The 17,169-nt window shown below is 49.5% G+C and overlaps 1 protein-coding gene across 1 annotated transcript in view; it reads right to left on the bottom strand.

Annotated features, from left to right (window-relative positions):
* FOXK1 (forkhead box K1) overlaps positions 1 to 528 on the bottom strand; it is a 92,767-nt gene extending 92,239 nt beyond the window's left edge. The window contains exon 1 of the mRNA XM_025380653.1: positions 443 to 528. Within this exon, the coding sequence (XP_025236438.1) occupies positions 443 to 528 (86 nt within the window). The remainder of the gene's footprint in view (positions 1 to 442) is intronic.
* Positions 529 to 17,169: the final 16,641 nt, after the last annotated feature.

Genomic DNA, 17,169 nt, shown 5'->3' with positions numbered 1-17,169 from the left:
GCCAGCCCAGCGTCACCATCGGCCGCAACTCGTCGCAGGGCTCGGTGGACTTGAACATGGGCCTGTCCAGCTTCATCTCGCGGCGCCACCTGCAGCTCAGCTTCCAGGAGCCGCACTTCTACCTGCGCTGCCTCGGCAAGAACGGCGTCTTCGTGGACGGGGCCTTCCAGCGGCGCGGCGCGCCCGCCTTGCAGCTGCCCAAGCAGTGAGTGCCCCCGCGACCCCCGCCGCCCGCACCCGGGGCTCACCCCCGACCTCGATCTCTGATGCCCAGACCTGGGGATCCCCCTACAGCCTACCTGGCCTGAGCCCCCACCACCCCCAGCCACCCCCGTTAACCCCCGACCGGCCTGGACCCCGGGGTCAACCCNGCGGCCCAGGCGGAGGCTGGGGCTGCGCTGGGGCCGGCGGGGGCGCGGCCGCGGGGAAGGCGGCGGCGGCGGCTGCGGCGCACAGCACGGGGCTGCAGGGCGCCGAGCGCAGCGCGAGCAGGGCGCGGGCGCCGCTGTCCTCGCCGACTTCGGCCATGTTCGCGCGGCTCCGAGCGGCCTCCGGCGGCGGCGGCTGCAGCGGCGGCGCGGGGGGCGGGGAGGCCGGGGCGCTGGGCGGGCGCAGAAACCCGGACCAGATCGCGCCGGCGCGGAGCGGAGCCTCCCAGCCCACCGTGCGCCTCGCCCGCCCGCCGGTCCCGCCCAGCGCAGCCCACGCGGCGCGCGCCAGCTGGGGGCCGGGGGCGAGGCCTGTGCTGGCAGGGCTGGGGGGTCCCCCGGAGAGCTGGACCCGGCGCACCTAGCCCCCTGCCCGCGGGGCTGCAGCCGGTGGACGCCCTTTCCTCCATCGGGGGGAACAGGGGACCCTTGAAATGCCCATCTGGAAAGTTTTGAGCCTGGGTCACTGGAGAAAGGGACGGATGACCTCAGCTGTGTCTCCGCCCCAGCCACTCCAGCCCCCCAACCCTAAAGTGTAAAATAGATAGAAGATAAAATATGTGTGTATTATATATAATACATATGTTTATATTTTAATCTCGCTCTGTCGCCCAGGCTGGAGTGTAGTGGCACAATCATAACTCACTGCAACTTCCACCTCCTGTGCTCAAGGGACCCTCCTGCCTCTGCCTGCCAAGTGCCATCACGCCCAGCTAATTTTTTTACTTTTTATAGAGACAGGGTCTTGCTATGTTGGCCAGGCTGGTCTCAAACTCCTGATCTCAAGAGATCTATCTATCTCGACCTCCCAAGGCGCTGGGATTACCCGTGTGAGCCACAGTGCCAGGCCTGATCATTCTTAAACCCTCAGATTAAAGGTCATCATACTTTACTGTAACTGAAGACCACTTGAGATGGATACCTGAATCCCTGATCCCTTCTTTCCTTCCTCCTTTCCTTCCTTCCTTCCTTCCTTCCCTCCCTTCCTCGCTCTCTCCCTCCCTCGCTCTCTCCCTCCCTCCTTTCTTTTCTTTTTTTCTTTTTTTTTTTTTTTTGAGATGGAGTCTCGCTCTGTCGCCCAGGCTGGAGTGCAGTGGCGCAATCATAGCTCACTGCAGCTCGACCTCCCGGACTCAGGTGATTTTCCCACCTCACCCTCCCAAGTAGCTGGGACTATGAGCCACCATGCCCAACTAATTTTTAATTTTTAAGTTTTCTTTTTTTTTTTAATTTTGAGACAGAGTCTTACTCTGTCATTCAGGCTGGAGTGCAATGGTGCAGTCTTGGCTCACTGCAACCTCTGCCTCCCGTGTCCAAGCGATTTTCCTGCCTCAGCCTCCCAAGTATCTGGGATTATAGGCATCTGCCACCACACCCAGCTAATTTTTGTATTTTTAGTAGAGATGGAGTTTCACCATGTTGGTGAGGCTGGTCTTGAACTCCTGACCTCAGGTGATCCACCCACCTCGACCTCCCAAAGTGCTGGGATTGCAGGCGTGAACCACCTCGCCCGGCCTTTTTAAATTTTGTATAGTGACAGGGTCTCGTTATATTGCCCAAGCTGGTCTCCAACTCCAGGGCTCAAGCAGTCTCCCACCTCAGCCTCCCAAAATGCTGGGTTACAGGCGTGAGCCACCGTGCCCAGCCTAGCTCTCTTTCTTTTTAGAGCCCTTCATTCACTCATTCGATATGCTAGATCCAGGCAAGACAGATCTGAGAGAATGCCCCAGAGAGAAATGTTAGCTGAAAACAGGGAGTGGCAAACGTGGGCATCACTGGGATCCCTTTGGGACTTCAGTAGCCTGGTCCTCCATTGCCAATTCAGATCCCCCTAAAAAGGCGGTGCAGTTTCCACATTTCCCTCATTTATGAATTATTAAGGGCGGGAAAGGAGACACAGTTCCCACCCTGATGGAGATTATAGTCGAGGGGGAGATGCAGATATTAAATCAAAGACACATCTAGTAAAAGTAAAATCAAGTCACAGCTATGATACATCCGGTGAGGGACTAGTGCATGGTGATGTGCGAGTATAGACGAGAGACTGGGCCTAAGGCGGGAGCTTCCCTGCCCCGCACACACCGCGCTCCAATCTGGGGCTGAAATAGGTATTAATCTCATCTCTCAGTCTTGAATATGTGCATGCAAACAGAGGTAAGTGGGAGGCAAGGAAAGCATTTTTTTTTCTTTTTTTTTTTTTTTTTGAGACAGAGTCCCCCTCAGTCGCCCAGGCTGGAGTGCAGTGGCGCGATCTCGGCTCACTGCAACCTCCGCCTCCCGGGTTCAAGCGAGTCTTCTGCCTCAGCCTCCTGAGTAGCTGGGACTACAGGTGTGCACCACCACACCCGGCTAATTTTTGTATGTTTAGTAGAGATAGGGTTTCACCATGTTTGCCAGGATAGTCTTGATCTCTTGACCTCATGATCCGCCTGCCTCGGACTCCCAAAGTGCTGGGATTACAGGCACTTTGGCGTGAGCCACGGTGGCCAGCCAAGGAACGCATTTTTAGCAGGAGCAGTAACTAGAGTACCTGCTTGATTGAGGTGGGGAGGATGGTAAACAGAGTCGGGGGCTCCTCCCTGAGGTCTAAGGGATGCCTGATTAGAGAAGTGGCAAGGGACTGTGAGGGCAGTGCCCCTGCCAGGAAACTGTGTGTGATAAAGAAGGAAGTATGGGCCATGGAGGGGTAGGCAGGTGGCCACTGTGTGTGGAACCGAGTGGCCATGTTCAACTGAACCAGGTTAGGCTAAGGAGGGAAGAAGGGCCGAGATGGGTCCTATAGGATCTGGGGCTGATCCGAGAGTAGTGGGAAGCCACTGAGGGGCTTTAAGTGCAAGACGGCAGGCACACCGATGTGCAGTATCTGAAATGCAATCATTCCAGCTGCCATGGGGATCCTGAACCGGAAATAGGCCAGAATGACGGCGGAGGTTCCTTAGGAAGCTGGAGACCAGCAAGAGAAGCGAAAGGAGAGAGGTGCAGAGAAGCAAAAGGATGCAGGAGATATTGATCTCCTGCAAAGGCATTTACACACACACTGTTGGTGGGAATGGAAGATGGGGCAGCCTCTGTGGGAAACATCATGGAGGGTCCTCAAAAAGTTAAAACTAGGCAGGGTGCAGTGGCTCACACCTGTAATCCCAGCATTTTGAGAGGCTGAGGTGGGTGATCACCTGAGGTCAGGAGTTTCAGACCAGCCTGGCCAACACGGTGAAACCCTGTCACTACCAAACTACCAAAAAAAAAAAAAAAAAATACCTGGGGTGTGGTGGTGTGCACCTGTCCCAGCTACTCAGGAGGCTGAGGCATGAGGATTGCTTGAACCTGGGAGGCAGAGGTTGCAGTGAACCGAGATCGCGCTACTGCGCTTCAGCCTGGGTGATAGAGCGAAGTTCTGTCTCAATAAATAAATAAATAAATAAATAAACAAACAAACAAACTAGAGTTCCCATAAGATGCAATGCAGACTTCCACTTCTGGGTTTATACCCCAAAGAACTGCAAGCAGGGTCTTGAAGAGACACTTGCATGCTATGCTCACAGCAGCGTTTATTCACAAGAACCAGCAGATGGAAGCAATCCAAGCGTGCATTTACCCCTGTGGTACCACATCCAGTGGGGTATGATTCAGCCTTGAAAAGGAAGGAAACTCTGACATACGTGACATGTGAAGGGATGGACTTTGAGGACATTATGCTCAGTGAAATAAGCTGGTCACAGAAAGACAAATGCAGTGTGATTCCATTTCTATGGGTTCCCTTGGGCAGTAAGAGTCATAGAGACGAGAGTAGAATGCTGGGTGCCAGAGACTGGGAGAGGGGAGACGGGGAGTTACTGTCGAATAGGGACAGAGTTTCTGTTTGGGAAGATGAGAACATTTTGGAGGTGGATGATGGTGTTGGTTGCATAACACTGTGAGCGTGCTTGATGCCACTGATCTGTGCACTTAAAAATGATTCAGATGGCCAGGCGTGGTGGCTCATGCCTATAATCCCAGCACTCTGAGAGGCTGAGGCAGGCAGATCACTTGAGCTCAAGAGTTCGAGACCAGCCTGACCAACATGGTGAAACCCTATCTCTACTAAAATAGAGATGGGCATGGTGGCAGGCGCCTGTAATCTCAGCTACTCAGGAGGCTGAGGTAGGAGAATCACTTGAACCCAGGAAGCGGAGGTTGTAGTGAGCCAAGATTGCGCCACTGCACTCCGGCCTTGGAGACAGAGTGAGACATGAGACTCTGTCTCCAGAAAAAAAAAAAATACGGTTAAGATGTTAAATTATATGTTATGTGTATTTTACCACAATGGTAAAGAGAGAGATTTACATACAATCTCCTCATACAGTCTCTTCCTTTGGACTCATTGAGATGACTTCTGACTTCTTAATGACAGATTTATTTAATGACAAGAGGCATGTATGTACCTCCAGGCCCCATAGGCCTAACAATATTAAATGTAAAGAATTGTAGGCTGGGCGAGGTGGCTCATGCCTGTAATCCCAGCACTTTGAGAGGCTGAGGCGGGTAGATCACCTGAGGTCAGAAATTTGAGACCAGCCTGCCTAATATGGTGAAACCGAGTCTCTACTAAAATACAAAAATTAGCCAGGCATGGTGACGGGCACCTGTAATCTCAGCTATTTGGGAAGCTGAGGCAGGAGAATCACTTGAACCCGGTGGGTGGAGGTTGCAGTGAGCCGAGATGGCGCCATTGCACTCCAGCCTGGGTGACAGAGCGGGACTCCGTCTCAAAAAAAAAAAAAGACTTGTAGGCTAGGTGAGGTGGCCCATGCCTGTAATCCCAGCACTTTGGGAGGCCGAGGTGGATAGATCACTTGAAGTCAGGAGTTTGAGAAGAGCCTGAGCAACACTGTGAAATCCTGTCTCCACAAAAAATACAAAAAATTAGCCAAGTGTGGTGGCGCATGGCTGTAATCCCAGCTACTTAGGGGACAGGGGCTGGAGGATCACTTGAGCTCAGGAGGTCAAAAAAAGAAAAAAGAAAAAAAAAAAGAAAGAGGCTGGGCGCGGTGGCTCAGGCCTATAATCCCAGCACTTTGGGAGGATGAGGGTGAGCAGATCACGAGGTCAGGAGATCGAGACCAGCCTGGCCAACACGGTAAAACCCTGTCTCTACTAAAACACAAAAAAATTAGCCAGGCATGATGCCGTGCACCAGTAGTCCTAGCTACTCAGGAGGCTGAGGCAGGCGAATCACTTGAACCTGGGAGGCAGAGGTTGCAGTGAGCCGAGATCGTGCCACTGCACTCCAGCTTGGTGACAGAGCAAGACTCCATCTCAAAAAATAAATAAATAAATAAGAAAGAAAGAAAGAATTGTGCACAAACTACAAACCTAGATGATGTTTTCTCCAAGGAGCAAAACACTGTACAATAATACTGCAAGGAGTTCACGAGGCCAACTGCCTGTGACCTTGGCAAGTCCAGACATGGATTTAATCATTTGCCATTCCTTTTTCCTTACGCAGTCAGTCATTGGATATGTTGGTAGCTTCCACAGGGAAGGTTTAAAAAGGACCAGTAAAAAGGCATTGACCAACCAAAATGTTAGAAACGGAGTTCTTCTCTCACTCTCTCCCGGTCCAGAGGGCATGTGAAAGCTGTCTCACAAAGCATGTGCTCAAAAAAAGAAGCATAGCTGGCGCGGTGGCTCACACCAGCACTTTGGGAGGCTGAGGCAGGAGGACTGCTTGAGTCCATGAGTTGGAGACTAGCCTGGGCAACATAATGAGACCCCCTCCCCCATTTCTACAAAAAAATACAAAAATTGGGCAAGCATGGTGGAGCACACCGGTAGTCCTAGCTACTTGTGAGGCTGAGCCTGGGAGGTCAAGGCTGCAGTGAGCTATGATCACACCACTGCACTCCAGCCTGGGTGACAGAATGAGATTCTGTCTCAAAACAAAAACAAAACAAAAAAGAAAAATAAGAAGGTTCCAGCCTGGCGCGGTGGCTCATGCCTCTAATCCCAGCACTTTGGGAGGCTGAAGAGGGTGGATCACCTGAGGTCAGGAGTTTGAGACCAGCCTGGCCAACATGGTGAGACCTCATCTCTACTAAAATACAAAATTAGCCAGGCTTGGTGGCTTCAGCCTGTAATCCCAGCTACTCAGGAGGCAAGGCTGGAGAATCACTTGAACCCAGGAGGTGGAGGTTGCAGTGAGCTGAGATTGCGCCATTGCACTCCAGCCTGGGCAACAGAGTGAGACTCCATCTAAACAACAACAACAAAAAAAGGGTTTGCAAAGGAGGGGTGAGACAACCTTTTCAAGCTCCACCATAGCCAGGCTCTTACCTTAGCAGAAGCCTGTGAAGCTGGTAGCAGAAACGAGAAGGAACAAAACTAACTCCAGGCATTAAGCCATCCACAAGATCACTACACGAAGTTAAGGCTGTGTGAAAGGAGTTTATTTAATTTTATTGTTAAAGAGGCAATAAAATATCTAGAGAAACAGTCCATTAAAAACTCGGCAAATCCAGCCTGGCCAACATAGTGAAACCCCATCTCTACAACAATACAAAAATTAGCTGGGTGTGGTGGCGCATGCCTGTAGTCCCAGCTCCTCAGGGGGCTGAGGCAGAAGGATTGCTTGAGCCAGGAGGTCGAGGCTTCAGTGAACCATGATTGTGCCACTGTACTCCAGTCTGAGCAACAAGAGTGAGACCCTGTCTCTAAAAACACGTTAATTAATTTAAAAATCAGGTGAAAGATATGAACAGATACTTCTCCAAAGAAGGTATATGGGGCCAGGCATGGTGGCTCATGCCTGCACTCTGGGAGGCTGAGATGGGCAGATCACCTGAGATCGGGAGTTTGAGACCAGCCTGGCCAACATGGTGAAACACCATCTCTACTAAAAATACACACACATACACAAATTAGCTGGGTATGGTGGCAGGCCCCCGTAGTCCCAGCTACTCAGGAGACTGAGGCAGGAGAATCGCTGGAACCTGGGAGGCAGAGGTTGCAGTGAGCCGAGATCGCGACACTGCACTCCAGCCTGGGCAACAGAGCAAGACTCTGTCTCAAAAAAAAAAAAAAAAAAGTATGGGTGACAAGCAAGCATATGAAAAGATAATCAATATTATTATTAGAGAGCAACTTAAAACCACAACAAGATATCACTACACGCCTATTAACATTCCTTAGAAAACAAAACTGACAATAACAACTGTTGGTGAGAATGTAGAGCAACTGGAACTCTCTTACCTTGCCAATGGCATGCAAAATGGTACAGCTGGAAGGGTGAGGGGGCTCACGCCTGTCATCTCAGCACTTTGGGAGGCTGAGGCAGGAGGATTGCTTGAGGCCAGGAGTTTCACACCAGCCTGGGCAACACAGTGAGAATCCCATCCCTACAAAAAAATGAAAAATTATCAGAATGTGGTGGAACATGCCTGTAGTCCCAGCAATGTGGGAGGTGAAGGCAGGAGGACCCCTTGAGCCCAGGAGGTAGAAGATGCAATGAGCTATATCTTGCCACTGTACTCCAGCCTTGGCAATAGAGCAAGACCCTGCCTGAAAATAAATAAATAAATAAATATTTTTAAAAGATTAAAACAAAACAAAATGGTACAGCAGCTTTGAAAAACAGTTTGGGGCTGGGTGCGGTGGCTCACGTCTGTAATCCCAGCACTTTGGGAGGCTGAGGTGGGTGGATCACAAGGTCAGGAGATCGAGACCATCCTGTCTAACACGGTGAAGCCCCGTCTCTACTAAAAATACAAAAAAAAGAAAAAGAAAATTAGCCGGGCGTAGTGGTGGGTGCCTGTAGTCCCAGCTACTCGGGAGGCTGAGGCAGGAGAATGGTGGGAACCTGGGAGAGGTGGAGCTTGCAGTGAGCTGAGATTGTGCCACTGCACTCCAGCCTGGGCGACAGAGCAAGACTCCGTCTCAAAAAAAAAAGAAAAACAGTTTGGCAATTTCTTATAATGTTAAGCTACACTTACCACAGGATCCCACAATCTCATTCCTGGATGTTTACCCAAGTGAACTGAAAACTTTATGTTGACACAAAAACTTATGCAAAAATATTATAGTGGATTTATTCTTTTTCTTTTCTTTTCTTTTCTTTTCTTTGAGACAGGGTCTCACTCTGTCACCCAGGCTGGAGTGCCGTAGTAGGGTGATCATATCTCACTGGAGCTTCGACCTCCCAGGCTCAAGCAATCCTCCCACCTCAGTCTCCTGAGTAGCTGGGACCACAGCCACCTACCACCATGCCCGGCTAGTCTTTTTTTTTTTTTTTTTTCTGAGACAGAGTCTGAGCGATCTCAGTTCACTGCAACCTCTGTCTCCCAGGTTCAAGTGATTCTTCTGCCTCAGTCTCCCACGTAGCTGGTATTACAGGCCCTAGCCATCATGCCAGTTAATTTTTGTATTTTTAGTAGAGACGGGGTTTCAACATGTTGGCCAGGCTGGTCTCAAACTCCTGGCCTCAAGTAATCTGCCCACCTTGGCATCCCAAAGTTCTGGGATTACAGGCTTGAGCCACTGCACCCAGCTGTGGCTAGTTTTAAAAAAATTTGTTTTTTGTAGAGACAGGGTCTCACTATATTGTCGAGGCTGGTCTTGAACTCCTGGGCTCAAGCAATCCTCTCACCTCAGCATTCCAAAGTACTAAGATTACACTCAGTGAGCCACTGTGCCTGGCCAATTTAAAAGCTTGTTGTTGTTGTTGTTGTTGTTGTTGTTGTTTGAGATGGAGTCTTGCTCTACAGGCCAGGCTAGAGTGCAGTGGTAGGATCTTGGCTCACTGCAACCTCCACCTCCTGGGTTCGAGCGATTCTCCTGCCTCAGCTTCTCGAATAGCTGGGATTACAGGTGCCCGCAACCATGCCTGGCTAATTTTTGTATTTTTAGTAGAGACGGGGTTTCACCATGTTAGCCAGGCTGGTCTCGAACTCCTGACCTCAGGTGATCCGCCTGCCTTGACCTCCCAAAGTGCTGAGATTACAGGCGTGAGCCACCATGCCCTGCCAAAAGTTTTTATGAATCTTTAGAGAGACTGTTTTTATAAACCCAAAGCAAGGCCTAAGAGCTATGCCATGCAATTCAGAAGCTGCTAGCCATATATGACGACCTAAACTTATACTCTAATTAAAATTATATAAAATTAAACATTCCACTCCTCTATGGCAGGCACCACATTTCAAGTGCTTAGTAGACCCTTGGGGCTTGTCTTTGCTCTCTCATGGAGTCCTAGCTGCAAGGGAAGCTATGCTGTGAGGATGCTTAAGCAGCTCAGTAGAGAGGTCACATGACCTCCTGCCAATAACAGCACCAGGTATGTAAGGGACCACCTCGGAAGCAGAACCTCTAGGCTCAGGTGGCTAATGGCTCCCGTATTGGTCAGTGCAGAGGAAGAACACTTCCGTCACTGCAGAAAGTTCTATTGGACAGTGCTGCTCTAGAAAATGAGGTATAGCTGGGCTATTCTACTTTCTCTTTCCTTTTTCTTCCAAAATCTAGGAATCACGCCATGCACCGTGTGCTGGGCACACAGTAGCTGTAGAAGACCCATGAAGAAGCGATAATGGGGTTGTTCTTCTGCCTTAAGCCCAAGGGGTCCTTGCTTTGACCATTGTTACCAGGTGGACATGTGCAAGGCAGCAGAATAGAGCCCCATCACAAGAAAAGGGTCCTTATGGAATTCCCTGAACCCCAGCACTGGCTGAGTCTGAAAGCAGGCTGACAAAGCAAAGCAGAAGTCTCAGAATCTGAAATCTTTGAAGCTCAGCAGCTATTTGGCGAATGATTGGGGAACTTGGACCATTCTTCTGTCTTCTCCTCCTCTTCCTTTTCCTGTCCCCTGAATGTCACCTCCTACGGCTTCTGTATCCTCCGAGGATCCTTCCTGTGTCTCCAGTCTTGCTTCCTGCCTGTGCACTGAATCTCTAGAATTTCTCATCACACAGTGATGAAAACTCTGACCATTCCTGAAAAGAACTGCACTTTGGTGTCATTGCAAAAGACAAGGAGACCAAAAGTGTGTGTGTTTGTGCATGTGTGCATGTGTATGTGTGCATATGTGAATGTGTGTCTGTGCATATTCATGTGTGTGTGCATGCACGAGTGTGCACATGTGTGTGTGTGTGCACGCATGTGTGTGCCTGTGTGTAAGGCACAGAATTATCTTCTGTGGAAACACTTCCTTACCCATTCGAGACCATAGCCTAAAAATCTAAGAGCAATGAACCGTGTTTCCTCAGCTTGCTTCCAACAGGTTAACTTGTTTTTCTTTTATAGCCACCCCGTCATTTAGAACTCATACATATTTCTTAAACACCAGCTCAGGAAAATATACATCTGACTCTGACTCCACAGGAAACATGTTCAAACCAAAGCATGGGGGAAAATATTCCTGATGAAATACACTGGCGTTAGGACTTGGAAAAAAGATAGAAGTGCTATATACAACTCGTTTACTGCTTCATGACAAATGACTCCTCACTCCTCACCTAGTGGCTTAAAATGGTGAACATTTATCATCTTACAGTTTCTGTGGCTCAGAAACTTGGGAATAACTCAGCTGGATGGGTCTGGCTCAGGGGTCTCTTGTAAGGTTGCATCAAGATGTTAGCTGCAGCTGAAATTTACCTGAGCCTGGAGGCTCCACTTCCTAGGTGGCCCCTTATACACCTGGGAAGTTGGTGCTATAATTGGCAGGAGGTCATGTGACCTCTCCACTGGGCTGCTTGAGCATCCTCACAACATGGCTTCCCTTACAGCAAGGACTTCACAGAAGAGCAAAGAGAAGCCACAGAGTCTTTTATGATCTGGCCCCAGAAGTCCAATTCTGCCTAGTGGTTACACAAGTCAGCCTAATTCAGTATGGGAGGGGACTACACAGGGGTGTGGATACCAGCAGGGGAGTTAATGAGGGGATTTGATGTTCCATACATGGATTCAACAGCCAGATAAAATACTAGTAATAACAATAGAAGCAATTTGAGTCAGTCCATCCCTGACCTGGATGGAGGGGTGAAGCAAAAAAAATTGAGATGCTTGCATCACTATGTCAAAACAAAGCAGCATGATGGTGCCGTGGGAGAGGTGTAAATTTTGGAGGCAGCTTCATGAATAACAAGCTGTGTGACTTCAGACAAGTTATTGGTCTCTCTGGGCTTCAGTTTCCCTTACTATAAAATGAGGGTTAAAATGGATGATGTTGGCTGGGTGCAGTGGTTCATGCCTGTGATCCCAGCACTTTGGGAGGCTGCAGCAGGGGTATTGTTTAAACCCAGGAGTTTGAGACCAGCCTGGGCAACATAGGGAGATCTCGTCTCTACATATAATTTTTAAAATTGGCCGGGTGTGGTGGTGCGTGCCTGTGGGCCCAGGTACTCTGGAGGCTGAGGCAGGAGGATCAATTGAGCCCAGGCAGTCAAGATTGCCATGAGTTGTGACAGCACTCCACTGCACTCCAGCCTGGATGACAGAGATAAAACCCTGTCTCAGAGAGAGAAAGAATATCAATGAGGGTGTGAGACATTCAGAAACTCACTCATGTTACCTTAAGACACGAAGCTTATTTGGCAAGAATAGATTTGGAAATGAGAAAAGCAAGAATCATCGTAGCCCAAACACCAGATTCACAGAAGCTCCCCAAAAGCTGCTCAACTGGGAACCCTAGGACTGGACCGAATTTGAGGACTGGATGTCCATCGGGATCCAGAGATGCTCCGGTGTCCACATCTCTGCCCTATCTGGGGGCCGGGGATGACGATAATGATGATAGCAGATAAACGTATATCAAGCAGGTCCTGTGTACCAAGGCACCTCTCAGAGCATTTTGCAAGCATTCATTATTTCATCCTCACAACACCATTATGAGGTTGTAGCTACTACCCTGGTTTTATAAATGAGGACAATAAGGCACATTCAAGATAAATAATTGGTTAGTCTCTGGTACGCCCCCCGTCCATCCATCTGGCTCTGGTAAAATAGTTTCCCTTGAGGGCAGCCCTTGCAAAGAATAGCAGAGAGCTCTGGTGTATTTCAAAACGTCTGTGTTCCACTTGCCTCTGCTGAAGCATGAGGGTTTGGCTTTGTTTTTCTCTGATCTTCACTGTGAAAATCTGGTAGGGCTTCAAGAGCAAAATACAAAAGCATGAGAGCCCTCTAGGGCTGGGTCCCCCTGGAGATTTTAACACTCAGACTCGTCTGTCTGGAGCCTCCAGGATTTCATTGTTACTGCTTACGTTTTCCTACCCTGCTACTGGTTCCCATGGAATTTTTGTTGTTGTTGTTGTTTTCCAGACAGATTCTTGGTGTGTCACACAAGCTGGAGTGCAGTGGCGAGATATCGGCTCACTGCAACCTCCCGCTCTTGGGTTCAAGCGATTCTCCTGCCTCAGCCTCCTGAGCAGCTGGGATTATGGGCACCCGCCTCCACACTCGGCCAATTTATTTTTTTTTTTGAAATGGAGTCTCACTGTGTCGCCCAGGATGGAGTGCAATGGCACGATCTCGGCTCACTGCAACCTCCGCCTTCTGCCTTCAAGCAATTCTCCTGCCTCAGCCTCCCAAGTAGCTGGGATTATAGGCCTGCGCCACCACGCTGGGCTAATTTTTGTATTTTTAGTAGAAACGGAGTTTCCCCACGTTAGCCAAGCTGGTCTTGAACTCCTGACCACAAATAATCCACCTATCCACCCACCTTGGCTTCCCAAAGTGCTGGGATTACAGGCGTGAGCCACTGCGCCTGGCTGAATTTCTTTTTATTTTTTTGAGACAGGGGCTTGCTCTGTCGCCCAGGTTGTAGTGCAGTGGTGCAATGATAAGGCACTGCAGCCTCCACCTCCTATGCCCAAATGATCCTCCCATGTCAGCCTCCTGAGTAGCTAGGACCACAGACTGACTCCACCATGCCCTGCTCATGGCTTGTGTAAGTCTTTTCTTTTTTTTCTTTTTTTTTTCTTTTGAGACAGAGTCTCGCTCTGTCGCCCAGGCTGGGGCGCAGTGGCCGGATCTCAGCTCACTGCAAGCTCCGCCCCCCGGGTTTACGCCATTCTCCTGCCTCAGCTTCCCGAGTAGCTGGGACTACAGGCGCCCGCCACCTCGCCCAGCTAGTTTTTTTGTATTTTTTAGTAGAGACGGGGTTTCACCGTGTTAGCCAGGATGGTCTCCATCTCCTGACCTCGTGATCCGCCCATCTTGGCCTCCCAAAGTGCTGGGATTACAGGCTTGAGCCACCGCGCCCGGCCGGCCTGCGTAAGCCTTAATGTCCAAGGGATTCTGGGCGTGTAGCTGTACCAGCCGAAGACAGGCCAGGAAAAGAAGCACACAGAATAGCTGACGATCCGCAGAGGCTCTGCCATGGGGTGCTGTGGTTTTGAGCCACAGAAACCAACCCCAGCCAACTTAAACAAAAAGGGAATGTATTAGCCCGTAGTTCCCATGACAGAAGAACGCCAAGATTCAGGCTTCAGAAAAGACAAGAGTCAGGGCTGCTGTGGGATTCGGCAGCAAAAATACAAGGCTGGTGTCTCAGGATGCCCCACGGGGATCTATCTGCTCTGAGCTCTTCCCTTCTTGCATCATTGTATAGGAGACTGGGATCTGGAATCCCCGAGGGATCCCAAGCGGCGATCGGCTTAGCAGAGGTTCTGTGCCCAGGCCTGGGCTAAGGGTGGACCTGTGTATATTACCTTGAGGGGCAGACTCTGGAAGGCTGCATGCGAAGGGCTGGCCACTCCTTCAAGCAAAACCTGACGCCTGTTAGCAGAAGGGGAAATGAATGCTGAGCAGACGAAAACTAGATGTTCACAGCCTCATTCCAGCCAGATGCCGTCAGTGACCTGTGCTCCAGTCTTCATTTTTGTGTTTTTAGACGACTCTTTAGTTTATTGGTTTATTTATTTTAGTGATAGGGTCCCGCTATCCTGGGATTACAGGCCTGTGCCACCACGCTGGGCTAATTTTTGTATTTTTAGTAGAAACGGAGTTTCCCCACGTTAGCCAAGCTGGTCTTGAACTCCTGACCACAAATAATCCACCTATCCACCCACCTTGGCTTCCCAAAGTGCTGGGATTACAGGCGTGAGCCACTGCGCCTGGCTGAATTTCTTTTTAGGACCAGGACCAGCCTGGTCCACCCAGGCTGGAGCGCAGTGCAGCAATCATAGCTCACTGCAGCCTTGAACTCCTGGGTTCTAGTGGTCCGCCCGACTACAGGCACGTGCCACTATGCCCGCTAATTTGTTTCGTTTTGTTTTCTGAGACAGAGTCTCGCTCTGTTGCCCAGGCTGGAGTGCAGTGGCTCAATCTCGGCTCGCTGCAACCTCTGCCTGCTGAGTTCAAGTGATTCTCCTGCCTCAGCCTCCCAAGTAGCTGGAATTACAGGCATGCACCACCATGCCCGGCTAATTTTTTTGTATTTTTAGTAGAGACGAGGTTTTGCCATGTTGGCCAGGCTGGTCTCGAACTCCTGACCTCAGGTGACCTGCCCGCCTTGGCCTCCCAAAGTGCTGGGATTAACAGGCATGAGCCACTGTGCCTGGCCTAATTTTTGTAATTTTTTTGTAGAGATAGGAGGTCTGCCCTATGTTGCCCCAGCGGGTCTCGAACCCCTGACCTCAAGCAATCAATCCTTCCTTGGCCTCCCCAAATGGTGAGATTATAGGTGTGAGCCACCATGTCTGTCAGTTTGTCTTTTAAAACTTTTTTTTTTTTTTTTTTGAGACAGAGTCTTACTCTGTTGCCCAGGCTGGAGTACAGTGGTGCAGTCTCTGCTCACTGCAACCTCTCCCTCTCTACAAAAAATTAAAAAATTAAGCTGGGTGTGGTGGCTCATGCCTATAACCCCAAAACTTTGAGAGGCTAAGGCGGGGGCCGATCACCTAAAGTTGGGAGTTGGAGACCATCCTGGCCAACACGGTGAAACCCTGTCTCTACAAAAAATACAAAAATGAGCAGGGGGTGGTGTCAGGCACCTCTCTACAAAAAATACAAAAATGAGCAGGGGGTGGTGTCAGGCACCTATAATCTCAGCTGCTGGGAGGCTGAGGCAGGAGAATGGCTTGAACCTGGGAGGCGGAGGCTGCAGTGAGCCAAGATTGCACCACTGCACTCCAGCCTGGGGAACACAGTGAGACTCCAGCTAAAAAAAAAAAAGAATAGAAAAAAAATTTTTTTTAAAGTTAGTTGGGTCTGGTGGTGTGTGCCTGTGGTCCCAGCTACTTGGGAGGCTGAGGTGGGAGGATTGGTGGAGCCCTGGAGTTCAAGGATGCAGTGAGTTATCATTGCGCCACTGCACTCCAGCCTGGGTGACACAGCAAGACTCTTGTCTCATCAAAAAAAAAAGAAAGAAAAGAAAAGAAAACAAGAATACCTCCAACATCCTAAACATTTTCTCATGCCCATTTGCAGTCAGTCCTCACTCCAACATCTGCTTTCTCCTTGACTATTTCTACTTTTTTCTTTTTTTTTTGAGATGGAATCTTACTCTGTCGCCCAGGCTAGAGTGCAATGGTTGGATTTCAGTTCACCACAACCTCTACCTCCCGGGTTCAAGCCATTCTCCTGCCTCAGCCTTCCGAGTAGCTGGGACTACAGGTGCCCACCATCACGCCCGGCTAATTTTTGTATTTTTAGTAGGGGCAGGGTTTCACCATGTTGGTCAGGCTGGTCTTGAACTCCTGACCTCAAGCAATCCACCTGTCTTGGCCTCCCAAAGTGTTGGGATTACAGGCGTGAGCCACCACATCTGGCCCATTTCTACTTTTCTGCTGATTTCACATACACAGGATCATGCAACACATGGTCTTCTGTGTCTGACTTCTTTCACTAAGCACAAGCTTTGGGGGTTCATCCGTGTTGTTGCATGTACCAGCACTTCATCCTTTTTATTGCTGAGAACGCTGTATAGTATGAATATACCACACTTAAAAAAAAAAGTCGACCAGGTGCAGTGGCTCACGCCTATAATCCCAGCACCTTGGGAGGTCAAGGTGGGCGGATCATCTGAGGTCAGGAGTTCAAGACCAGCTTGGCCAACAAGGTGAAACCCCATCTCTACTAAAACTACAAAAATTAGCCAGGTGTGGTAACACATGCCTGTAATCCCAGCTACTCGGGAGGCTGAGGCAGGAGAATCGCTTGAACCTGGGAGACGGAGGTTGCAGTGAGATCTGCAGATCACACCATTGCATTCCAGCCTGGGCAATAGAGATCACGCCATTGCACTCCAGCCTGGGCAACAGAATGAGAATCTGTCTCAAAGAAAAATTTTTTAAAACAGTAAAAAATAAAAAAAATGAATAAATCCACAACTCGATGGACACATGGATTGCTTCCAGCTTTTGGCCCTGTGAATAATGCAGTTGCTATGAACATTCACAGACTAGTCTTTGACGTGTGTTTTCATTTCTCTCCAGTTAGACTCCTAGGGATGGAATTGCTGGGTTACATACTAAGTATATGTTTACCTTTTGAAGAAATTACCAAACTGCTTTCCCAAGCGGCTGCGGAATTTGACATTCCCAAGAACAGCGTATGAGGGTTCTTGTAATTGCTTCTCGTCTAGGCTTTCCCATCCATTTCCTTCTCTTCCCCTTTCAAGAAACTGGGTCATTTGCTCATTAGAGTTTCCCACAGTCTGACTTTTGCTGATTGCATCATGGTGGTTAAGTTCTTCTGAACTCAAATTTTAAAAAATGCATCTGATAGCTTACTCAGATATGTACACACAACAGTGTAAAAGTAGATCAGTAAATAAGAA

The sequence above is a fragment of the Theropithecus gelada genome, chromosome 3 (assembly GCF_003255815.1).
Source record: "Theropithecus gelada isolate Dixy chromosome 3, Tgel_1.0, whole genome shotgun sequence".
Classification (NCBI taxonomy): Eukaryota; Metazoa; Chordata; class Mammalia; order Primates; family Cercopithecidae; genus Theropithecus; species Theropithecus gelada.
The sequence above is the reverse complement of the archived record's forward strand: the minus strand, read 5'-3'. Positions and strand labels throughout refer to the sequence as shown.